The sequence below is a fragment of the Terrapene carolina genome, unplaced genomic scaffold (assembly GCF_002925995.2).
Source record: "Terrapene carolina triunguis isolate 2854851 unplaced genomic scaffold, T_m_triunguis-2.0 Scaffold93, whole genome shotgun sequence".
Classification (NCBI taxonomy): domain Eukaryota; kingdom Metazoa; phylum Chordata; order Testudines; family Emydidae; genus Terrapene; species Terrapene triunguis.
Window position 1 is genome coordinate 3590023 of NW_020664444.1, and position 25095 is coordinate 3615117.

General features: G+C 46.7%; 2 protein-coding genes across 2 annotated transcripts in view; one reads left to right on the forward strand and one right to left on the reverse strand.

The window, feature by feature from the left end:
- On the forward strand, window positions 1-13635 carry NTHL1 (nth like DNA glycosylase 1). The gene is made up of 5 exons (XM_024212467.2): window positions 1-101; window positions 5147-5317; window positions 6070-6229; window positions 9808-9913; window positions 11033-13635. The coding sequence occupies exons 2-5, from the start codon at window positions 5150-5152 to the stop codon at window positions 11154-11156; spliced, it is 558 nt and encodes a 185-aa protein (XP_024068235.1). The 5' UTR covers window positions 1-101; window positions 5147-5149; the 3' UTR covers window positions 11157-13635.
- Window positions 13636-15776: 2141 nt separating this feature from the next.
- The window catches only part of SLC9A3R2 (SLC9A3 regulator 2), a 91424-nt gene continuing 82105 nt past the window's right edge, over window positions 15777-25095 (reverse strand). Inside the window, exons 4-7 of the mRNA XM_024212466.3 lie at window positions 23935-24088; window positions 21261-21304; window positions 20341-20403; window positions 15777-16369 (exon numbers count right to left, since the gene is read on the reverse strand). Coding sequence (XP_024068234.2) covers window positions 16211-16369; window positions 20341-20403; window positions 21261-21304; window positions 23935-24088 — 420 coding nt within the window. The 3' untranslated portion in view covers window positions 15777-16210. The remainder of the gene's footprint in view (window positions 16370-20340; window positions 20404-21260; window positions 21305-23934; window positions 24089-25095) is intronic.

Consider the following 25095-nt stretch of genomic DNA (forward strand, 5'->3'; position numbering starts at 1 on the left):
CGCAGCTTACCGTTCAACCTGAGAGCGTTAGCGGAGCAACAGACGATATTGTGCAACTTTCTCCAGCTGTGGAGCTCAAACTCCTTCATGCTGGAGGGCAGGTACCCTACCCTAGTTTTACAGCGGTTCCGCGATTTGCCCAGGGATGTGTGTTTGAAAGGTGTGACAGCTGTAGGCCATGAGAAATGGCGTAAATGCTGCTGGTCACTCAGAGAGTGGTTTATCTTGCCAGATGAATGATGTGTTCTCCTTGGCGGTTCTTTGCTGGGCATCAAGGATGAAGAACTGAGATGAAGAAGGGCTGTTCCATGGGGTGGTCTGTCATCCCATTACCTGAACTTGACCATCCCTTTCATCAGCCCTGATCTTGATGCCTCTGCTTTGACCGTGAGCGTTACACCAAAGAAGAGACTCTCCCTGGTGGAAACCAGTATAATGAAGGGTTGCTGTGCTCCGACTGTGCTTCGGAGATTTTATCCTTTGGTCTGGAGGCCCAATGAGAGCTAGTGGCAGGTCACTGTAAGCTAAGGGGTGGCTGCTGTTTCAGTGGGGGGGCCAGTGACACAGAGTCCAGCTGGGGATCCATGCCGTTCGTTTTGCTCCTCGCAGCCCTGCACACAAACAAACTTTGTATCCCCTACTGCTGCGTGGTAGGAGAGCACGTAGACGCACAGTGAGATAATTGTATCCTACAACCATGTGCTTAGAAGCCACATCCAACAAAGGCAATGCAGACAGCCCCACCACACAGAGCTAAGTATTTAGCAAGTCAGAAGATGAGAACTGGGGGAGGGAGGCTTGTCCTCACCTCTTGTTCATTCTGCCTCTACGAGCATCTGCCTTTGTTCATTCTCTAATAATATGTTAAGTGTTAGGAACCCTAGGGGGGGAAAAGTCACACCAGAGGAAAGAATCTCAGCAGCTGTGTGGATGCTGCCTTCCCCCAAGTGCAATGTGTGGTGAAGGAGCTCCCTTCAGTGCCAGGTTCTGGAGACATGCTATGGAACAACAGTGTGAATTTCCCCAGCTGTTCTCCACTCAGGCAGCAGCTCCGACACAGGGAGAGAAGTGGAGTGGCCAGCAGAGCTGTGCAAAACAGTCCTCCTGATCTGGAGGTTCATTTTTCACTCAAAACTTGAACCAGGTTTTGTAGAGTTTAAGGCCAGAAGGGACTATTAGATCATCTCCCCTGACCTCCCGCATAGCTCTGCTAATTAATTTCACCCAGTTACCCCATACTGACCCCTTAATTTGGGTTAGACTGAAGCATGTCAGTCCTCAGGAGACTGAACTGTTGTGTGCCAAAGGCAGAGAATAGGAGACCGAGGTGCCACCACGAACATGCTATATGCTTTAGATGGCTAAAAAACGGTCCCTGGTGCAAGTAACTTCTAGTCTGCAGCCCACAAACACGGGGAGGGGGACAGTCAGGGGTAACTGGAGTCAAAAAAGAACTAGATAACTTCATGGAGGATAGATCAATCAATGGATATTGGCCAAGATGGGCAGGGACTTAACCCCACACTTGGGGCAACTCTAAACCACTGACTGCCAGAAACTGGGAGTGGAAGACGAGTGGATCGCTGCATAACTGCCCTGTTCGGTACACTCCCCCTGAAGCTCTGGTCCAGGCCACTCTCAGAGACAGGACACTGGGCAAAATGGATCATGGTCTGATTCAACATGGCAGCTCTTACATTCTTAATGAAGAGTGACGTATGCCACATACGTGGTTTTTATTAGTGACATGATTTTTTTTTTTAATTCCACCTTAAACGGAGACACTTGCTGATGGGAAGATTAAGGTTTGTGAGCCAGGGAGCAAGGTGATGTCTGGTTTTGAGTGGAAGCCATGGAAAAATATTCTGGTGGTCCCTGCCAATTGGTGTAGGCTGGTGGCTCATAAAGGCAGCTCCAGAAATCCCTTTGGGAGTCGTGGAGAAGTCATATCTAGCTGACTGGTCTCAACACCCTCTAGCAAGGGGAACCAGCATTGAGAGGAGCCGGGAAACCCACCTCTTCCCAAAATAAATCAATGTGAGCATTACTAATGGGATTCTCTCAGCATAATTGCTGATTGTTACACCGGTTTCTAGCAGGGAACTACAATGAGGCATCTCGTGTAAAGGTGACTTGCAAGGACAGGGAGGGAAGGAAGTTGTGTGTCCCTTTTTGCTCTTCTTTGTTGGATAAAGGCAGCCTTCAGGTCTACACACACTGATGCCCCAGTTTAATGTAAGTTCTAAAGTGACTTCAGTTAGACCAGTGCAAAGGCTGGTTGGATGCTCTTATTGGAGGTTAGCTGAAGTTCATAAGGGACAGCTTTAAGAAACTGAAATAAGCCCCTCCAACCAAATTAAGAGCATCCACCCAGGAGTTTGCAGCAATTTAAATATGTTTAAAAACTGATTTCAAGTTAAACTGGGGCCACTGTCTCAGGTGGACAAGGCCTAAGTGGGTTAGAGGCTGTTGCCCTCTCCTCTCAGCCCAGGAAGGATTAAATGCCTCACCCAGAGTCTGTCCAGGCCCTTCCTTCAGGGCACAGTTTATTATGCCAATACTAAACTTGCAGAGTAACACAAAACCAAGCTGTTCCCCTGCGCAAAACTGGCTGCAGGGGCCCAGAGGCCTTTCTCCTTGGGTCTCTTCCTCCTGCTGCAGGACTTGTCTTTCTGCAGTTTCTCCTCCGCTGAGCTCTTTCAGCCTTTATAGGAAGCACTGGGGGGCCCCTTTCCAGCTGGGTCTGATTATCCCTTTTACCAGGCCCAAACCCTTTTTCTTAAAGGGGCTCTGCCTCAGAACAGGGCTGGCTGCCTGGCCCCATTTCCCCACCACCCATAAAAGGACAGACCACCCAGTTACACACAGCCACAAAGGAGTCTTGTACTGGTTTAACTAAAGAAGTGTGAGTTTGTACCTAGAGCACGCAAGATCTTACAATAATAGACTTGCCGTGCCCTTTGTGTTTGGCTGAGTCTAGACATGTGGTTTGGGAGAGCTCGCGGCCTGTAACTGAAGAGGCACAGGTGTTGTGTTGGCCCTCTACCAAAGGAACTTTTGATTCCATGTCTAGATATTTGAGTTAGATAGTAAGAGTTTTAAACAGTCTGTGTGCAAATCCCTTCTCAGTTGTGCTTTTTTCTTAGATGGCTTATCTGATGATGTAATCCTGCCAGTTCTCCCATCAGCCACAGAGTTTTTCAGGATCTAAAGAGCAGACAAGACTTAAATCTTTAACACAAAGAACAAAGCAAAATTTTGGCGGGGGGGGCGGCGGGGCAGAAGGAAACTTTCTGGGCTGCTTTTATGCACTATAAAGAAGCAAAAAAGGTCACAGATCTAGTATTTCTCCCCCTTAGTTCACCATTAAGAAAACGTTTGTTTAAAAACGCAGGCGTGCTGGGAATGGTGCTGTGCTTCCCCAAGTCGCTGGCACAGAATCAGAGGCCCAGAATGACGCCGCCCTCCAAAGGGAACATCTGCACACGTTTGCATCGGTACAAACAACAAACCGTGGTGCGGCATTGCGATGGGAGGCTGCAGGGAGACTCTATCAAATGGCATTGTTTGTGTGAGAACATTTAGATAAAGGGCAGGCTGACTCTGGTGATCTCTGCATAACAGCTCGAGCAATGTATACTTGAGCAGCCCACAGGGCTCCAAAGGAAGGCTATTGAAGATGCAACTGGGTAGATTTATTTGACATATTGCTCTTCTTGTAATCTCTGGCCCCAGGACTGGGGTCATGTCCTAGTCTGAAGTCCCTAGTGAAAATGGTTAGCTTCTGCTTTAGGCTGAGACAGCGTGTGACGCCGTAAAGACACAGCAACCAGCACAAAGTGATACTCTGGGGTTAAAGAGAACCACAAGTCATCACTGGGAAATAACTCTTTTCCCTAAGGGAATAGACTTATTCCTTCCAAGATAAAGCTAGGCATTGTAATAACCCCTAGCACAATAACCCCGGGCTTTTCCGGCTGCTGGCCAGAACTTTCAAGGGCTGTTTTTAGGGGGTTGAGGAGCCTGAGGCTGGAATTGTAGCCCAAATGTTCTGCAATCATCTTAGTCGCTACACTAACCCCCAGCACCGGGTGCCTGGCTGGGAAGACGGGGTCTGCAGCGCAGAGTCACAGGGAAGGAAATTCTAACTCAGCAGTAAAGCAGGAAATAGACACCAGGTCAAATCCTGCTCCGTTACACCAGAGCAACTTCACTTATTTCAGTGACGTGCCTCCAGACTGACGCTGGTGTGAGATCAGAATTCAGCCAGTGAGGGTATTTCTGGTGACTGTGCCGCACACTGGACAGTGTTCTGAGGCCTGAGTCTGCAGAAACACATTCATCTCAGTGAAATGCTCTGTCCAGAGTCGTCCAGCAATTCAATGTCTCATTACGTATTTGATTTTAATTTCTAAGGGCTTGTCTACATGGTGAGTTACAGTGCGGCAAGTCAGCATGGGACCCTGCAGTGCACTAGTTTGCTGCACTAAAACGTCCCATGTGAGTGGTGCTACAGCGCAGTGACTTTCACTGCCGTGCCCATGTGGGATGTTACTGCGTGGCAAGCTGGTGCACTGTAGATTCACGCCCTGGCTGGCCCTGCACTAACCTGGAGACAAGCCCTTAGGCTGGGACTTTCAAAGAGGCCTGTGGGAATCAGGCATCCAAATCCCATTGAAATCCAATAGGAGTCAGGTGGGTGTGACTTAGAAGCACAAATCCCATTGAAAGTCAAGGGCACGTGCTCTAAATCACATAGGCATTTCTGAAAATCCCAGCTCTATCTTTCACTGTCAAGCCTGCAGAGATGCCGATTCCATGGATATGAACTCCAGCGAATTATTCTAATATCACCCCGTTGCTTTTCTGTAAGCCGTGATTACCTAAGAGGAAAACTTTAAGGGTTCTGGGGAAACAGAAGTAGATACAATTTCTGACTCTTTTCGACTGCAATCTCTTTTATTTAAGTAGTAATAAGGTAAGAGCTGAGGAGAGGCCCATATGGCACATATTTATACGCATGTCACATGTGTGTATGTGTCGCTGTACCCCACTGATTTGCAGACCGCAGACCCAGAACTTTCAGGATCCCAGCCCTGTCTAGTCAAGGGGTCTCTGACACTCCATCTCCCATCTCATCCTCTAGGTGATGCGCTATCAGGTTCTGCTGTCGCTGATGCTGTCCAGCCAGACCAAAGATCAGGTGACCTCGGCAGCCATGTTGCGCCTGCGGGAGCATGGCCTCACGGTGGACAATGTTCTGCAGACGGACGACGTGACTCTGGGGCAGCTCATTTACCCGGTGGGATTCTGGAAGGTGAGAGCCAGACCATAGTGGTTGTAGATGGCCGTGTGTCTAAGCAGAAGTCGAATGATGCCCCTGGTCCCTAAACTGTTGGCGTTGTCTCAGGAATATCCGAGGCACAAAGAGATGAGTCAGATCGGGGTGGTTGGATCGGCTTTTGCAAGCTTCACCCCCTTCTTCCATAAAAATTATCCATATGACCTGTGATGGCAGTTGGGAACCACCTCTGTCCTTGCCTATTTATTCCTCTTGCCTTCTCCCAAAGCAATGCCCCTTGTTGTCCCGTTCATGTTCCCTACCTCTCTTACTCTCCTTTGCTACTCTCGCCTCTTACACTCACCTACTAGTGAGAACGCCTCTCTTTTCTCCCTTTACGTGTATTTCCTTTTTTTTTTTCAGCTCACCATAGACCCTCTTTTCTTCCCCCTTGCTGCAGGCAATCCTGCATCATGTCCTGCTTACGAGAGACTCGGTACTAATATGCTGTAATTTGGAAGCTGTATTTTATCCCATTTTAGCAATCTGTATCCAGGACAAGAATGCACTCGTTTGGCATCCTCCCAAGCATGGTTAGAGGTTAGAGCTGATCACGTTACAGCTTCTTGCTTTTTAGGATAAATCAAGGACATCTTTTGTATTTTCCTCTACAAACTCACGTCTGTTCCCTCCAATGAAGGAAATAGTCCTATTGTCTGGTACATGTTTCTCCTTTCCGTTTCTTGGATGGGAACTTAGCTCCTATGCTGTTTGCTTTCGTTTCCCAGAACAAGGTGAAGTACATAAAACAGACGACCGCAATCCTGAAGCAGCAATACGGAAGTGACATCCCCAGTACCGTTAGGGAGCTGGTGAACTTGCCGGGAGTTGGGCCCAAGATGGCCCACTTGGTCATGAACATTGCCTGGAACAACGTGACTGGGATCGGTATGTTTTGCAGGGTGGAGGGCACTGCTCTACCATGATCCGCCCACTCTTCCCAATCCTAATCTTTCCCGATCCATTGCTTGTAACATAATACCTTGCTCTCATAGGGAGCTTTTCATCCATAGATCTCAATACCAGAAGGATTCTGAGGCTGGTGAAGTCACTTGGGCTAGTCGCTTATTCTGCCTGGATTTACTTATTTGCAAAATGGGTCTAATTGCTACCTCCTAGGTGTGCTGATTAAGAATAAAGGCATTGCTTAATGAATAATACCTAGGGATGTGTGGTGACTTGTATCACGCTTTAAGGTCCCCTGATGAAAAGTGCAAAGCAACGGAGATGTAATTCCACGATACCTCTGTTAAATAACAACATATTTTTTGTTTAAACGAATCTCACTTCGGAAACGGTTCTTTCAGGCCAGCTGGAGAAGAGACCGGGGAGGTCTGATTTTTGCAACTATACTTAGAAAGAGCTTAGTTGCTGACGGTCCCTGTGAGGATTTTGTTTGAAACTGGCTGTTTTAGGCTGAATTGGCATTAACTTTAATTCCTAGGGGCAGAGTTCCTTGTGGAATTGTCAGACAAGAGGTTTGTGGCAATCAGTGTCTCTGTTTCTTTGCCCCATTTCTGGTACTGGAAACTTACAAAAGTTGGAGGCCTAGATAGCACTGTATTCAGGTCCTGTTTCGATGTCTTCAGGTGATGGGGCTTATCATTTGAAGCCTTCTTGAATTTATAGTGGGGATGGGCCTCAGAGGCGGGGTTGGATTGGAGTGAGGTTCTGGTAGCAATTGTACCCCTTCATTTTAAAGGAACAGAATCTGGGTAAGGCAGGATTTTGATTTAGCTCACCAAGGCCAGCAGGTGGCACTGCCGTACTAGCTTTTCTGTTCGGCTAAGACGGAGCTCCAGGTATGCATCAAGGTCTCTGGGGACAGATTAATATTCAAAGTGTGTTTGCTGCTTAATCAGAGAGAGTCATGGGAAACCTGGTAATGCTACCACCTGATGAATGACGCCTGCTTGGAGTGAAAATTCAATACCAGGTTCAACACAGGCCACAACAGTGTCTTGAAACTCGGCTTTACCAAGTGTGGTTCTTGCACTAGACTGGCAAGCTTTTGAGTCTGTTGTTCCTTCTGAACAGTTAATCCGCTGTTGGGGAGGAGAGTCTAGAGGGAGCTCTGATAGCTTTCCAAGGAATTGTACGCACTGTTTTGATTTAGGAAGCAAAGCTATACACTTCCTGTTTACAGCAATTTCCTGGGTTTTGTTCAATTAGCAACAGAAGGACCAGTCTGTCACTGCTGATCTAACAATAGTTTACTTTTGTGCTAAGAACCTTTCATCTGAGAGTCTCACAGCACTTTTCAAACATTCCCTGAGCCTTCCAAACTCTTTGTGTAGCATTATTAAATGCATTTCCTGGGGAAAGTAGGGGGCAGCGTTTGCAGCTTGCCTAATGTCAGCTGAGGCCACTGCAGGAAGAGAACCCAAAAGTCCTGGCCCCCAGTCCTGTGCCCTGACCTGCTAGATCACACCACTACAAAGAAAACTGTTTATGATGAAACAAACTGTAAGTCAGATGGGGTGGCTGTCTCACAGTGTGCAGCCTGCGGCCCCAGTCTGCTCAGAGTGACATTGTCCTGGGGAAATCATGGCTTCTTTCAAAGCCACGTCCCACTACTTTTGGGCCATGTATCGAGAGAGGAGCCACCTCTCTATAGCATCCTCGTAAAGTTCTTGAGATGATCAGCGACATCTCATGACTTAATAATCGTGATCCCTGCAGAGAGGTAACCCCACTTGATGCTGAGACCCACCTAGCAAACCCTCGATGCAGAGAACTCCCACGCTGAAGTCAAAGGGACTTCTTGGATCAGGCTCCCAGGGAAGAAAGGTCTTTTCGATTACGTGAACGCGTGCGTGTGCACACACCTCTGTCCCTTCCCCCCGATTTATCAAAAGCTAATAATCATCCTTCAAGATGGAAGGAAAATGGCCAAACTCCCGGCTGTGGACTTTGGGGCTTGGCGGCTGCTCTTTTCTAGCCCTTCCATATTAATCCACTGGCGGTGCAGATGTCATGGTTGCAGCTGGAAAGGGCTTTGACTTCCTGGTTTGGAGCCATTCTGAGCTGGCTCGCATCCTTTCCTGACACCCTGTCTGACCGTCCTGCTTAGACACTGTTCTGTGGCTTGGCAGGGTTCATCTCTTACAGTAACCCTCAGCCTGGAGTGCTGCTAGCCCTGGTAGATGAGCGTTGCCGCAGGGACTCCTAGGGATCAGTGGGAGCATCTGGGAGCGCGGTGCTTTGGTAAATCAGTGCACTTCTTTAGGTTCCGTACCTTGAGGTTCCTGGATTTGAAAATCCTGCTCTAGCACTTTTTTCCTTGCTGCCTACATAAAGAATAAAGTACCGGTAACTTAAATTACTGGGACAAAGTACATCTTAAAACACATGAGTATTATTTAATTAACGCTGTAATTATTGGCTACTTAATCACTGAAATACAAATATTGTAACAATTCTGACCTTTGAGGGCTAGGTAGGACATGCACTGGCTGCCTCGGGTTCAGAGTGCTGCTAACGATGCTGGTTTTGTCCCAGAAAGCCCTAAAGGGTCTGGAAGCTGTCTGAAAGATCAGCTGTGTCCCATGCCTGCTCTGAGATTGGCCTGGTAGCTACCAGAGCAGGGAGAATGAATAATTCTGCCTCCCCCATCCCCAAGATATTTAGTCATAATTCCAAGCAAGTCTTGGTTTAATCCATGTTCTCATATGGAAGTGCTCAAAATAATTGCTCTGAAATATGCCAGCAAGTAGCCCCAACACAGGGGCAAGACACCAGGGACATGGACTAGCTGGGCAGTGTTAGGGGTTTCTCGGGTTGTCAGAAAATTCAAAGGAAAAGGCAAAGTCTTGCCTTGCATTTATCCGAGAACTCCGGTCCAGGGTCCTTGAGAGAGGCAGATGGTCCAGTGAATAGGGCAGTGGCTGGAGAGTCGCTCTCGCCTCTGCTGCTGCTCAGCTGTGTGACCCTGGGCAAGTCACTTCCCCTCGGTTTCCACAGCCACCAGGTGGGCATGACGACGCCCCCTTTCCTGTGGAAAGCACGCTGAGCTCTATGGATGAAGAGCACCCTACAAGAGCGTGGTGGCATCAGTGAGACCAGCTCACGCGCTTCTTGCCGTCTCGTTGGTCAGCTTAGTGCCGGGGATACATAAAACGAAGGAAATATCTTCAAGCCAACTCAAGCCCCAGAGCTTGGCACTTCTGAATGGCAGACTGTGGGGTGGGGGGAAATTGTCTTTCACCATTGGCAAGACCTTGCTGTTCCTTCTTTATGTGGATTTGTGACACCCCCCCACTTACTCCAGCCATGGTACTCTGCCTCCCAGGGCCCTACTTTTGGACAGCAAAAACCCACTTGCCATCTGCCCTCAGATGGCAGAATCTCCCAATACAGGCTGGTGCATCTGCTATGGGTCCTGAGTTGACTGCTTCTTTAACTCCTTAGACCCTGCTTCCTCCTGACCAGGTGTTCCCTCCTGACTCCAACTCTCTGCTCCCCAGGTGTGGACACCCATGTGCACAGGATTTCTAACAGATTGAAATGGGTGAAGAAGGAAACTAAAACCCCCGAGGAGACCAGAGTGGCGCTCGAGGACTGGCTGCCCAGGTGAGGTGTCTCATGCAACAGGGGAATCTGGGCTGGTTTTCCGCTGCTGCTTGGCTCTGAAATCCTGACACAGACAGACACACACACACCCCCTCCCCTCCCCGTTGTAATCTTCACAGGAAACTGCCACCGGCATTCCTTTCCCCAGTACCAGTCTGAAGCATCTTTTGTTCGTTGCTGTGGTTTATGGCAACAAGCGGCTGCCGCATCCAGCACACAGAACCCTGCGGAGCTGTTTCCTACCCTGCCCCGGGCATTTTCAGTGAGCCTGTCCCCTCCCCTTGTCACGGACGCAGCAGGGAAGGAAGCCTGGCATTGCAGTGCCTGGGCCTAGGACTTGGCCGCGGGTTATTTCTTGTTTCCCGGGGAGCCGCATTAGTTCAGCTGTTTGGACGGTTCAGAGATGGCAGAGACTTTAGTCACTCCCAGTCTGTGCTGCTGGACTTGTTCCCTACAGCGCATTCTCTACTGTCCAGTTTGGTTTAACACACCCAAGGCCATCACTTCCCTTGGGAGGCCATTCCACCATCCAGTAGTGGTGATCTGTCTGCCGATCTCGTCAGCTGCAATGGAGTATGCCAGGGATGAACTCTGGCCTAGATCTTAAAGGATCAATTAGTTTCTCTGTGTATCAGAGACTCATAACAGCCGCTGAACAGGAAGGAAACCCCACCAACTGCTCTAGACCAGCACGCCACTCGGTGTGCAGTGGCCTCTGGAATTTGTATGCTGCAAGGCCCAGCTATGGGTGCAATGGGGGGTAGCACAGCCCTATTGTGAGCTCAGGTAGAAGCCTGTCTGCTTCATCCAGCGGTGGGAGTAGCTGTGTATGTGCCTTTCCCCTGTTTGCACTGGAGAGAGGAGAAAACGGAAAAGTTACTTTGGCTGCTCCAGCCCACAATGGTCCTGGCCCCCAGCCAGCATAGCAGGACTGGGCTCTGGGAAAGTCTGCGGGGCGGACGGGAGCTAGGGCTGGAATATTCCTCCGAGAGGATGAGGAGCTAAAACAGTTGAACTGTTGGTGGGAAAAAGAATTAAAAACCTGAGCGGTGCTGGGCTGCTTTTCAATCCTGCTCAGCAGCAGCATTTACCAAACTCATCTCCCTTCTGGGGCTGTAGGGATCTCTGGAGTGAGATAAACTGGCTCCTCGTGGGCTTCGGCCAGCAGATCTGCCTGCCTGTGAACCCTCGCTGCAAAGAGTGCCTCAACAGACACATCTGCCCGGCTGCTAAGAGATGCTGAGGGGATGGCTGCTCCTCCTAGAGCAACAGCTCCGCACCGGGATTGTGAAGCCGCTGGACTCTGAGCCCCAGTAAGACTGCATTGGGCTTGGGGAGAGACCTCGTGCTGCAGAGAGATGGGATGGGAATGCAGCAGCTCCCCGGCGAGAGCAGATCTCTGAAGGGGAAAAGCGCGCTCTGAAATGCAGCCGTCCCGCTGAGTCAGCTCGGCAGGAACAGTCCCTCGGTGTGGGTGTCTAACACAAACACTGCGCAGGGACAGTGGGAACGGGGAAGTGTTACACACTGCGGTGTCTGGGGCAGCTGGAAGGAGACTGCCGCCAGCTCGGGGCCTGGCCCTGCCCAGAGTCCCTGCCTCAAGCTGGTTGGTCACAGACTGGCTTAAGAAAGGTGGTTTTTTTATTAAGGTTTTACTGACAACTCTACAGGCCGGAGGGAGCCGTGGTGGCCTCAGCCACAGCTGGCGGGCATAGGGAGTGAGCATAGCAAGGGCCAGCTGGAGGCAGGGAGGGGAGCATGGGGCAGCCCCCCATGGGGAGGGATATTACATTAAAAAGGTACAATTCGGGCTTCACAAAGATGAGCCCAGCCACCCAGACCAGGACGTTGGGGCTTCGCTCGTAGCCAAGAACGGGGGGAGCATCGAGAGTGATGCAGAGAAGGGCCAGCAGCGCCGCTCTTAAGTTCAGCTTTGGCAACGCTGCCCCTCTCTGAACACTCTCTCCCCCTGGGATCTCCTTGGATCTTGGGCCCTGATGCAGGACAGCCCATAAAGCAAGTCTGCCGGATTTAAGCACATGCGTAAGTGCAGCAACGGGGATGCTAAAATAGCTCTGTTTCTGATCCTGGGGCTGTGTCTGCCTTTCAAAGGGTGCCGGATGGCGAAGGCGTTTTTCAAATGGGTATGAAATTTGGAGGGGTCAGGTATTTGAATTTCCGGTGTGGTGGGAATCAGTCACAGAACCACCCGTTCCAGTAGCAGCTTTGGCTTAATCAGATGATAAATATTGTTTTGACTGATCCTTCGTGTGTCCAGATTTAACCCCTAAAGAACTGAGGGCCTGTTGGATTGGAAAGAGGAGAACACCTCAGCCAGCTCTATCACAGCTGGGGGTGGGGGGAAGGAAACAGAAAATCCCCCTAAATACTGCAGGAATTTCCCATAGGACTCTAGTGTGCTTCCAAGCAGCTCTGCACTGAAGTCCAGAGTGTCAAAGGGATTTAGGTGCCTTTGAGGAGTTGGGCCCAAACTGGGGAAAACTTTGCTACTGAAACTGTTAAGATTCCAACAACTTGTTCTTGCACTAGTATCGCACAAGCTTTGCCTAGCACAGGGGCAAAATCAGCAACGGGCTGGAGTGGAAGGGCTGCTTTATTCTGATTGCATAATACTGCGTAATCTTGATTACAGAGCGGTCACCCACAAAGCCTACACCTGCGGTGCTCTGTCCTGACCTGGCCGGGTTCTATGTCTCAGGCATAAGCACTGCAGGTTGGGAGTTTGTCTCTGTATTAAAGGTGGGGACATACAGAGAGGGAAATCTGGCTTGTGCTTTTTTTTGGCTTCTTTCTAATGTTTAAAGGATGTCTGCAAAGTTATGCTCTCCCTCCCCCCCACACCACACGCACACACATACACACATCAGAAACTGAAGTCTCATCTACACTGAGGCCTACTTAAAACTGGAGCAGTAGCGGGTGTATAACATCAGAAACACCAAGGAAGAGAGCTGATAGAGAGAAGTGATTTTTTTTTAAATAAACTTTTAAAATGTTTAGTTTATGCCTCTTTATCCCCAACACTTGGGCAAAAAGTTCTTTGTGCTAAAGATTCACCATACCCAGCTTTTTCCAATTAAGGGTTGAGAAATATGGATTTCAGAGTCATGAAATGAAGCCAATACTAGACATTCCTAAATTTAAAAAAGTAGTAAACCAAAATCAAACCTTTCAGGCGCCCTTATACCTCCAAGAAGCTAAAAAGGGCACCAACACTTTTCTTCCGTTGCAAGTCACCGTTCTAAGCAACGACAACTATTAACCCATCGCAGAACTGCAGAAGTTGTTTGGCCCACTCTTCTAACCAGCCAGTGGAGGGAATGGAATTTAATATAACACGCTATTGTGCTTGCTTTCTGACGCTCTTTACAACACCAAGACTGAAATGAAGAACAGACTAATTACCCTTTTAAGCTGTACATGGCAAAACAAAGTTTATTATTGACATTACAGTATACATTGTCTTTACAATGCAGATAACTTTATACTTGTATTGGTTTTTCAAGTTAAATGTACAGAAACTGAATAATTATTATTACAGAGCTACTAGATGTCAGAAATAGCGATAAGTGCTTTAACCATGAGCCGTTTCCATGGACTATGCAGCGATAATTTTAAAATCTTATTGGTACATATTTGCATACCTGATTTATTTTGATCAGCATTAAAAAAAAAAAACACAACCATGCTATTTTCCCCTCAACTATGTTGGTTCTGTCTTATTTACAGGCTTTTCGAGAATGACTTCCTTGTTTGCTACGCTGTATTTTAACACCTACCTTGCAATGTAGCTGGGGAGGTTTTACCCCTAGCAGACTCGCATACTGTCTCTGTCTTAGTTGGAAGTACAGGGATTGAAAGCAATCTGCATATCGTGAGTGTAAGATTCTTTTGTTACTGACTTCTTAGAGCAGCAACTGTTTGTTGTGGCCAACAGCAAGCAGCCCCCCCTCCTCCCCCCGCCATCAAATTTTCTTTTGAAACGCAAGGTAAGAGGCCAATGTGAGACTCCTGTAGGGAAGAAAAGCTCTAGACTTCTTACTAACCCTCTCCAACCTGGTGTCAGTCCCAGGGCTTACAGCCAAACACTTGCAGAGATTTCTTTCCAAGATCCTATTTGCATCCATTTGCCCCACTAACACTGTACATCCTCCCTAAAAGCAAGCCCAGCCAAAAGCCCTGTCTTCAGTATGGTCACAGCCTCGCACTTCACTGGTCCCTGCAAAGAAGCCGAACACCCCCTCCGTCCCCTCCCCACTGTGCTGCGATACATCCATCTACTGAAAGGAACAGTAAATGTTATAAGGCACCTTTTTTAGCTCAGTATTACGAAATATACACAGAACCTTAACAAGACCATAGTGCACAAAGTCAAAGGCCACTTGTTCATTATACAGAGTCTGAGGGTAACCTGGGGCAAAAAAAACTGAACCATGTGCTTTATCGTAAATACTATTGCAAATCTTACATTCTTGCCCTAGTGTGTCGTTAGCTGGAGGGTGGTGGTGGGGAGTGGTCATTTACCTAAACTGTCTGCTCTGCCCATCCCCCACCCCACCTGCTTTTTTAATACTATTTTTGCCATTGTTACAAAATACATGTCAGCCAAAAAGGCTGTTTTGTTAGCTTTCAGTAAGAAGGCAACGGGAATCGTCCCGCTCTCTACGGCACAGATCCAGCCCCAGTACAACTCCACTGCCTGGAAGCCATTAGTACACGTTTAATTTAATCTTCGTTAGTGTCCCTCGTTTGAAGCCCGAGGTAAGTAGTGAAGATTTTATACTAGTTTAGTCATGGCTATGTCGGATAGCTTTAATGGTACATTTTATGGAACACTCTAACATTGAGAGCAGGGTGTTTTCAAAGAGGGGCCTAAAGCCAAAGCAGTTGTCTGCTCCGCCAACCCCGCTACCTGTTTAACGGTTAGCAATACGGTGTGGACCAGCAGATCGTATTCCATCTTCCTATAAGACAATCCACATGCCAGATCACATTGCTACAAGGGGCCCGGCCCAGCCCAACATAAAAGACAACAGAGAGCTTGCTTGTTATTCTTCCAGGTTGGCAATGCAGCTGGTGAGAGATCAGCAGGAAAATGGGAGAGGTTTAAACCCTGAGTCAGGAATAGCAAAGCAGGTTCGGGTTGGGGCTTGGTCCTGAAGCCAGCGTCTGAGTGGACGAGCCGCCGTGGATTGCTCCTGCTTGAAGCCCTGTTTTCATGAGTGCCTCTCAAAGCAAGGTCTTCAGGGATTTCAGTTCCCAGCTGATGAGACACTCGGTTGTGCTTCTTTGAAGTCCGCCTGAAGAGCCATGTTTCCAGTGTCTCATTGAGTTTGTTCTCGCAGGGCTTCCAGTAGAGATCGGGGACAGAAAACCTTGTGGGTGGATGTGCTAACAGGAATCACAGACATTCCTTTATTGTCGGGGGGGGGCTTATTCCCCTCCTCTCCTGCCATTTCTGCATTTTATTATGCACATCTGAGGCTTGGGTTGTTTGGGCTACTAGGTTTTGTGGGATTTTTTTTTTTGTTTTTAAGTCCTACCATCTTCTCAACACCCAGAGTTTGTTTTGAGGGGAGGCGGGGGTGGAGCACAGAAGAGAAAAGGTTTGCTGAGAAAAGGGCTTTTATTGCACTGGTTAAAGGGATCCCGGGGGAGAGTGGTTCCAGCATTAATGAGAAACAGATGGGGAATTTTCTTTTTTACACCAAAAACAAACAAAAAACCCCACCAACCCTTCTAAATCAATAGAGAAGCCAACGAGAGAGAAATGTATAGCCACTGACCAATCTCCCACCATGTGAGTATTGAACACTGTAGCTCAGAGCGGGATTTTTTTCAATTTTTTTTTTTTTAACAAACTAGATTATTTTGAATTGAAACGAATAAGAGTTTGCAGTTTGGGAGCCCTCAGCGCAAGGCTTTTAAACAGGAATGCATAATATCCCACCGGGGATTCTGCGGCTGGGGGAAGCTCAAAATAGTAAAAACCAAAATAAAGCAGGTAAGAAGGAAAACTGAAATCTTTCCAGTCTTTCTTCAGCAGCAATGTGGGAACCGCAGGCAGCCGGGTAAGTGCTGGGAGGAGCTTTGGTCATCTTTCTACTGGAATCACTTGTCCATAAACGACCCTTTTTAAAAATTTGCCTTGCAAAAAGCGACCAATGAAGAGCAGAGCACAAAGCGTCTTGGGTCGACAGCCAGGAAGAGGGCTGGTGCGCGTTGGAGATGTTCAGTTTGGAGGGTGGGGAGAAGGGGAAGAGCTGCCGTCCTGGCTCAGAAGTTGCTGAAAATCTCCCGTTTCTTGTTCCAGTCCATCTGCGGAGCCCTCTTGTTCACCCGCTTGGCGCGCGCTTTCTCCTTGGCCTCTGCCGCAGTCGGGCTCAGGTTCAGGCCACTTTCCTCAAATGGGTCCTTCTTCTCAGACTCTCCCTCCTGCAAAGAGGAAGAAGACGTGAGAAGCTTTCGTGTTATGGTGTATTGCGGTGTAATATGCTGGGTGGTATAGCTGTGCCCATGGAGTGAAATGGGCATGGTTGGGTGCAACAGTGCCCCCTGCAGGAATACAATGGGCTGACTGGGGTGGGTGTATGTGTGTCCGATTACATCCCCCGCTGGATGGCACATCAGGCCTATGCCTGTGATTGTAGTTCTCTTGCCCTCTAGTACCTCATGTACATAAAACCTTACCGAGAACTAGGGCAGATTCTCCTTAAGGGCATATGATAAGAAGCCCGTGTTTGTGGAGCAGACCATCGAGTTTGTCATGTTTGTGGTTTAAGTGGCGACCAGGGTGTCTTTGTGGCCAGAGATTTAATTACAATATTGGAGGGGAAAAAATGCCCTGAAGAATGTGTTGCTGCTGTTACTGGAACTGGAAAAGCAGAAGCACAAAAATGCGGTGCCATTGCCAAAGGTGAGACGGAACCACGTTTGGAAACACAACATTAAGCCCCTAGTGACAGTAAAAGCTTTTATAAGAGGAAGCAACATGGAATAACGGCAGGCTCTGTGGAAGCACAAACTTGCTCATTACAGTAGGGCATGTTTAACTGAGGACCGCAACTGAGTTGCTGATTCGGTTACATTACGGGCTTGGTTCACTATAGCTCTGGTGTTCAGAGTGGAGGAGAACCCTCGCTGGTTTTTTCTAGCTAGATGGCTGTAAAAAGGCCACACCTAGCACTGCATCTCAAAGCCACCAGGTATTACAATGCAAATATTTGCTTACAGGCGACTGAGCTCTGCCCACATGTAGTGAGAATAGCACCTTGGGAGCTGCCCAATAAAAAGCATAACAATCCAACCTTCTTTTTGCCAATTCAGTGGGATATCTAGGAGAACTGGGTCCAATGCGTCTTGTATGAAACTTGATTCATAGCTTCCTCCTCATACTACTGATGGCCGCCACCTCAATAAACACTCTGGGCAAAACCCCAGTGGCCTGTAAGTTCATCTCAGCCCTCTTATTTCTGTAATGGGCAAAAGCTGGACTTCAACTCCTTAGGGAACAATTCATATGCAGGATGAAGTGCTTTCAGCTAAATATCTATTAGTCTTCTGAAGAGACATTTTACTGCAGGCCTTAAATTGCATTACTGCACTTCCATCTTCATGCTAAGCACAAAGATTATTTAATTGGGACTCAGAGTCCATTAACTTGCCGTGGCAGAGCTTTGGAGCACAAGTATCTTTTCTGCTATGACATCTTTAGTTAGAACGTTCGTATAACAGACGGGCTGTATATGGAGCTTAATTTAAAGCGTACTGCTTCAGTAATCGCATTTGCATTGAGTAGGTTTTTGTGAGAGAACCAGCATTCAGGAAAGAGCTACAAAATGATGCTCAAATGTTGGCAAGACATTCGCATTTTCAGCGCGGTCATAAAAGCACGAAGTTCTTAGATGGAAAATGGGGCTAAAGGCCTGATTCTTCATTGCCTTGTGCAGTCATTTACATCAGGAAAAAGTGCCAAGTGCCACCTGATCTGAACAGTAGCTCTGTTGGACCTTCTCCCCTGAACCCACCGAACCGAACTGAACTCCACCATATGAGGGTCATCTTATCCTCATTACCCAGCCCGCTTATTTATACCTATGCTTGCCTGTAATTCCTGTATGAGTGATGTACCCTCACTGCTTGCTGACTGTACCTTCATTCATCCACCTTATACCCCCACATTGGGGATACTGCCGACTGTATGTGTTATGTGCTATCCAATATCAAAATACTAACATCCCCCTATACTCTGTATGTTACCCCCGATGACTAATAACTGAAGTTTCAACACTCTGTATCATCTATCTGTAAACATTTTCTAATAAAATTTTGTACTCACTTTGCCCTGCTGGACGTGATTTCACCTGGTGCAGTAAAATGGAGAAACACACCCTTCAAGTTTAAGGGAAGTTTTTAGAGCCATTTGTCTGCACCACTCCCACTGACACCATGCAGCTGAAACTCCAACCAACACGTCAAACGTTTACCCCCAAATGGCAATGGCCACTTTTTTCAAATGGAGGTGTCTGAGTTAGGCACCTGAATGAAAATGGCCCGATTTCAGGGACACAGATCACCAATTCTTCCACTACTTCAGTCCCTGAAAACCAGGTCACTTTTATTAAGCGCCTAACTATGAATTCAGATTTCAGGCACTTACGTTAGAACAGAACTGACTTTAGGCACTCACGTTAGAACACTTTGTTCATGATTTTTAAAAAACTGATTTATTTTGCGTGCCTACCTTTTTAGACATGCAATTTATGACACCTTAAAGGGACCTGATTTCAGAAGGTGGGTGCTCAGTATTTTCTGAAATTTGGGGCTCGTTAAGATATTTCTAGTTGGGCACAAAAATCAGAGACGCACCCAGATGCAAGTCACTTTTCAAAATCAGGGCTTTTGGCCAATGCGTTTCTTTATTTTTAGTGAACAATTCCAAGGCATGACAAGAATGAAAGTTAAAGGACACTCAACTCAAAACTTTAGAAATCACTTACTTCTTTTACTAACCACACGCTAAATTAGTAAAATGAGAAGTGTTATAAATCTACTCTTTTCTCCCTTTGAAGCCATGTGTTTGCTTTTAATCTTTCATTCAACTTGAATAATGAAAGAGTGGTCAATTTCAGTGTCCTAGTCTGATTCTCAGGCCCTAGCAGAATGCTACAAAGTCTAGCTTTTCAATAGGCAGAGAACTTTAATTTAAAAAAAAAAAAAAAAAAATCCTGAAATGTGTATTCAATTTTTTAATTCACGAAACAGGGTTTAGTCCTGTTAGATATTGTGAAATCCTTCCACGCAACTATTTTTAATGTGATTATATTTGAGGCCTAAAATTAGCTGAATGTATACAGTTAGCTTAAACCTTATACCAGGCTAATGCAACGGTACCAGTGAACCCTTTTAATGAGGTTACCAACTGTCTCCCTCAGTTATTACTCTACCTCTCACCTGTCCCTTGTTTTAGACCCAAGTTTCCCTCTAACTCATTTATTTTCCTTTTGGGTGCTAAATAATTTAGTATAAAGCGCGACTGGTGACATTTAGTTATAGAAAGTCTTGGTTCTGCATTGTGCTTCCTAAAACTGCTGGTTTCTCTGTGTCCTTTACTGGAATAGACAGGCTGAGAAGTCCAAATAATACAGTGTAGTAAAGCCCTCATGCTTAACTTTACACACCATGCCTAGCCTACTGACTTCACAGTACAGAAAGTTAAGTCTGTACAGGATGGGGGCCTAACTAAGTAAACAAATAAGCTGCACAACGGTGCATCAGAATCCTTGCAAAACTTGTTGTCTGTATTAAGCTGGGACATCTGCTGCCTCTGGCAGAGGCCACATGAAACCAGGAAGCTTTCCTGCACCCCTGACAAAGCGTGGAAAGAATGCACAGTTTGGACTCCAGCACATGGAGACAGAAGCAATCCAAGTAATTTGAGCCTCTCAATAGTGCTTTTAAACTCCATTTAATCAAACCCTGCACATTTTAGCTTCTGCACATCTTAAAGCAAGAACAAGTCATAGGGAATATCATGGTTTTTAGTTTCTCCCCCACAAAACGTAATTACATGTTTTAGTCGTGGGCTTGGGGTTTTTTCATTTGCTAGTTTTCAGTTGATTATTTTCCCTGCATTAACATTTTTTGCAATAACATCATATTGAATTTCCCCAACACCTTTCATCCCATGGGATCCTAGAGCTACTTCAGAAACTATAGAGATTGCTCACCCATTATAGAAATGCAGCCATCTCTGGGTTGGAACCTGGAAGCTGTTTAACAGCTCACAAGAACACTACATGCTAGTTTAGGGCAGGAAGTGAAGAAGAAATCTTGTTTCGAAAGGGTATTTAATATGCATGTTTATATAATATGAAAAAATAAAATTTGTAAAAATGTATTTTTACCTCTGATTCCTTCTCAGGACTTTGAAGATCACTATGGGATGAAGACATGGATCCTCCATTCAGCTGTTGGAAATGGAAATGTTAACATGTACATTATATATGTGTGTGTGTGTGCGCGCGCGCATATTTTTTATATATATATATATATATATATATATATATATATATATATATATAGTGAGATGAAAAATGCTGTGTGGAGTTTACAGCCTTATGAGATAACATCAGAGCCAATTCTGCCAGGTGAAGAATACTGTGGGTTTTTTTCCAAACACGTGGCTGGCTGCAAAACAAAGACTGAAGGGGGGGAAAACTGTAAATTCAAGTGACAAAAAAATGCAAGTGTTTACTAGCCAATTACACAGACGCTCTCCTCCAGTGCAGACCTGGTGGAGGCAGGGTCCGGTTACAATTCATCGGAGTCAATGGAGCTCCACCCACTTACCCCAGAGCAGAGTTTGGCCCTGTGTCTCCACTCTCATTTAGCAACTACTCCTGTTCCATGCACGTTGCAGGAGCAGGAAACTAGGTAGCAGAGCAACCAGCATTGTTTTCAAGCCAGCCTTGAATTAAAAACTATAGAGGGAAGTAATCAGTATATGTTAATTAAGCTAAATAAGCCTCCAAACTCTCTCTGAGGTAGTGGTCATCCCCACTTCATAGCTGAGCTAACTGAGGCAGAGTCACCTTGCTCCAGATCACAAGGTGAGTCAGAGGCAAAGCTGGGGTGAGAGTCCTGACTCCAGTTCCCCACTCTGATTACAAGGTCACATGTCGTCCCAAAACAAGGTGAATTGGGATGTTGACATTGCTCCTTGGACAGATTTGCCTCTCAAAATAGCTAGATCACTGCTATGCTTTTTCCATCAATCAGAGTCTATTTGATTAATAAGAATAGGACGCCAATGACAGACACTCACCTGGGTTTGTGCAGACCCGTTAGTAATAGGCTGAGGCACTCCACCTATAGACCAAGAAAAGTAAAGCCCTGGTAAATACATTTAACCAGAGACTGACGTGTCAGACAGAGCTTCCGCTAGCGTACCCACCCTGGGAACTCACATGACTTTCCCGTTTCCAGGGTTAATGGAGTGAAGCACTCTTTGCAGGCCATATGAAGTGAGGCATGTATATTCTCCTGGAGTCATAGTCAGACTGCACCCAGGCTGTTTATGAGCCCCTACAAAAACCTATTCATTCCCTTGGGTTTCTCTTCTGTGACCCAGCTTGTTTTTAATTCCCCCCCCCCCGTTTCATTTGATTTCACCCCCCACCAAAAAAAAAAGTCATTTCATGGATCATTTGGGGATGAAGTAGCTTCTTTTCTGAATCAAATACAACATATGGCCATTTCTGATATAAAAAAAAAAAACAAAAAAAAAAAAACAGACCCTCCTTGTCTCAGAATACTCACATACCCAAGCAATATTCTTTGCTGCAATTGTCACCTTGTCAATTTCACAATAAAATGTGTGTGGGGGGGGAGGGGAAATCTGTTTTTGGAGTCATTTTGCATTTTTGTAATATCTTTCACTGCCCTCCAATTATCCTGCACTATTAACAAAGGACAACAACTTGGATGAGCTGCCAATGAACAATTTCACATCCCTGTTAGGAAGGCAGGACAGTACAGATGTGCCAATCACAGAACAGCCAGTATTAAATAGGTAATCCCTCTGTGTAGGCTGTACGTTTCTTGGGCAAGGACTGTGTTGTGTGTGTGTGGTTGTGCAGCACGCAGCCCAACAAGGCTGTGGTCCCAGTAGAGACTTCTGGAGGCTGTCATAATACAAATAGTAAATATTAATATTTAGGTGCACGCACTTCATTGTAGAACACACAATCTAGTCAAGCAGGAGCGAACAGTGCTCAATGCCAATGTGCCAGGGGTAAATTCGGGGCAATAAATCCAAAGTTGCCACTTCTAATACCAATGAGCTGCATCACCATGTCTGTCGTGACATCATGCCAATGCCGAAAGTATTTCAGGACTGTTCTAAAGATCTACAAGCCTTTCAGGCTTTCAGGACTCAGCCAAAAACAAGAGCCCTGCAAAGTCTGCATGAGTAGCAGTCAGTGACCCCCAGTGAAAGCCAGTGTGATTTCAAACAAAAATCCTACTTTGAGATCTAGGGTGGTACAAAAACCCAAATTGCATTGTTGGGTGTTTTTAAACTCAATCTGTCTCTATATTCGCAGCTGTACGGGCCCGATTCCCCGTGATCATGAAATCTGCAAAGGAAAGGTGACAAAACACACTCCAGTGCTGCAGTCAGAGTTTTGATGCCAGGATACGCTGCTTGAAGAGGCAACTGAACATGATGCGTATCGCAGTAACACTGGCTACATCTCCTCAAGCGGAGAACAAGGACTTCATTATCATTTGTGCCAACAGCAGAGTCTCTCTCGCATCATCTCCTGTTTGTTCCAATTTTGAATTCTGAGCATCTGACACCACTTTCCCCCCGGGTGGATCTTAGAATTGTTTGACCTGGTTTTTTGGACAGCTCTCTCCACTGAATACTTGAAAGAGCAAAGTGATTGCCTGAGCTAGAATTCAGTTTAGATAAGAAACAGCTGTGCTGAAAAACAGAGCTCCCCATTCACACAGCCAGCAAGGAGGGAAATATGTGTTTGGTGGAATGCAGAGATATCTCCCAGCATGGGAGTTTGCAGCGCCACAGGTCAAATAGTAGATAGGCAGCTTTCTCTGCCAGTTCTCATCAGCAAGGATAATATTTATTGCACCACTTATCAGAGCTATTGCTGTCCTGTGAAATGTCTTCCTTCACATACACATGACACTTGCTCTGTGTGGTTGTACATATGCATACATGCTCATGCTTTCGAAAGGCTACGAGAAGTTAAAGGATCTTTACATTTTTTCCTCTGGTGTCCAAATCCAAACATATTAAGTAAGAGAAAATACGCCCCAGGACAACAATGGAATAACTTGCAGGCGCCGCTCTGAGTCCCTTTCCAGACTTCCTTGCCCCTCCCTCATATATGGGACATGTTGTCTTTGGGACTTAGGTACTGTCATCATTGGATCAGATCAATGGGTCACCTAGTCTGATAGCCTGCTTCTGACAATGCCAGATGCTTCAGAGGAAACTGAAAGAAACGCCTGGACAATTGTGTAATAATAATCTGCTATTAGTGGAAGTTTCTTCCGAACCTCAGGCAGTTAGTGTTCATCTAATGTCCTGAAGTATGAGGATTGATGTCTCTTAGAAACATTTACCTTAGCTAGTTATACATGACATGCCTATTATTCATATCAATGTCTGATTCTCTTCTGAATCCTACCTAAGTTTGTCTCAACACGATCTTGTGGCAGGAAGTTCCACAGGTTAATTATGAATTGTTTAAAAATATATAAATGTTTGAATTGCCTGGAAAATATTGTTATTTCTATTTATAAAAACCTCATAGACACTCAGGTAACTAGCAAAAGGGGCTACATAAGCACCTAGACTGACAGAGGAAGTCACTGGGACCAGTAGTTCTAAATCACTTTTGAAAGTCCGACCCCAAGCTCATAACTGTGGAGAGCAGGGTACAGTCACCTGGGGGGAGTAAGGAGGGTCTCACCTTTGATGTGCTCCTCCGTGGGGATTATCCCCAATTTCTTGAAGTATTCATCCGTTTCGGGATCCACCACTAGGAGCTTGGCTTCGTTCTCCTTGGCCTTGATGTTTGACACAACCTCAGAGTGTTTCATGCCTTCCACATTTATCCCGTTCACCTGCAAAGGGACAACGGGGGCGTGAGTGCTTCTGGGCAGGTCACACCCCGACGCCAAAAGCACCATCCCTAGGGCGCCAGCAACTTTAGAGGTTTTTCTCCTAAGCACTGCTGGGGAGCAGCTTTTAGCTTGTGTACCTGCCTCAGTGCAAAAGGCGAGCATCTCTTTGTAAAATGCTTGGTGCGCCACACGGCCACAGCAGGAACCTCACCTCACCAGCTGGAATGACTCCACACGTGCATTATCCCAGCTAAATTAATAGCCTCAAAGGTCATTTTCCCCCCCAGGAGTTATGCTGGTTCTCCGGTTCTTGGCCCTCAAACCCACAGTTGGCTCCCCCCTGCTTCTGGGTTTGAAGATAGGGGGACACAAGGGCTAAAGGCTCTTCTTTCTTTCATGCTAGCCACCATGTCCTACCAAGCTCGTCCTAGGTTTTGCCTTGAACGCACAGGCAGGTTAGATAGGACTGTGCCCAGAGAATAGCTTGGTGAACTTTCATTTGGATGGCCACCAAAAGGTCCCTGCAAGAGCATCTTCCCTTAGGTCCCATCAACTCCCAGGTCACCTTTGCCTTTTACCCGCGTCCTGAATGTGCATGTTCCACTCGTCATGGGAGCAGGTGTCTCTGATACTGAACTCAAGTCTCCCACCAGCTGAGTGCTTTCGAGGGACCATTCTCCAGCATACTCTCCCATGGTTTGCCTAGTGCGGTTCTAAAGGGCCTAAGCCCCCAATATTACTTTCCCCGGGAGACTATACACCGCAGCCCAACTGATCCCACTAGTATCTTCCCCTTCCCAGTCCAAGCCACTGGTTGGTCCTTTCTGTCCACAAGACCAGGTCTCCACAGCTGGGAAAGCGGCAGTCAGATCTTTACTGCAGGTCTCCACTCATGAGCCAATGCCACGTGGCCATCTTTAAAAAATGTGACAAAACCCTCACACTGGGGAAAAGGATTGCCTATTTGCTCCCACATCTGCTTTGGCTAAACAGAGTGGTGCATCTCT

Bases quoted from the DNA above. Each gene is read 5' to 3' on its own strand.
- NTHL1 (XM_024212467.2), top strand. From the start codon at position 5,150: ATGCGCTATCAGGTTCTGCTGTCGCTGATGCTGTCCAGCCAGACCAAA. The intron at 5,318-6,069 runs GTGAGAGCCAGA...TTCGTTTCCCAG, and splicing joins ACCCGGTGGGATTCTGGAAG to AACAAGGTGAAGTACATAAA. The intron at 9,914-11,032 runs GTGAGGTGTCTC...CTGGGGCTGTAG, and splicing joins CTCGAGGACTGGCTGCCCAG to GGATCTCTGGAGTGAGATAA.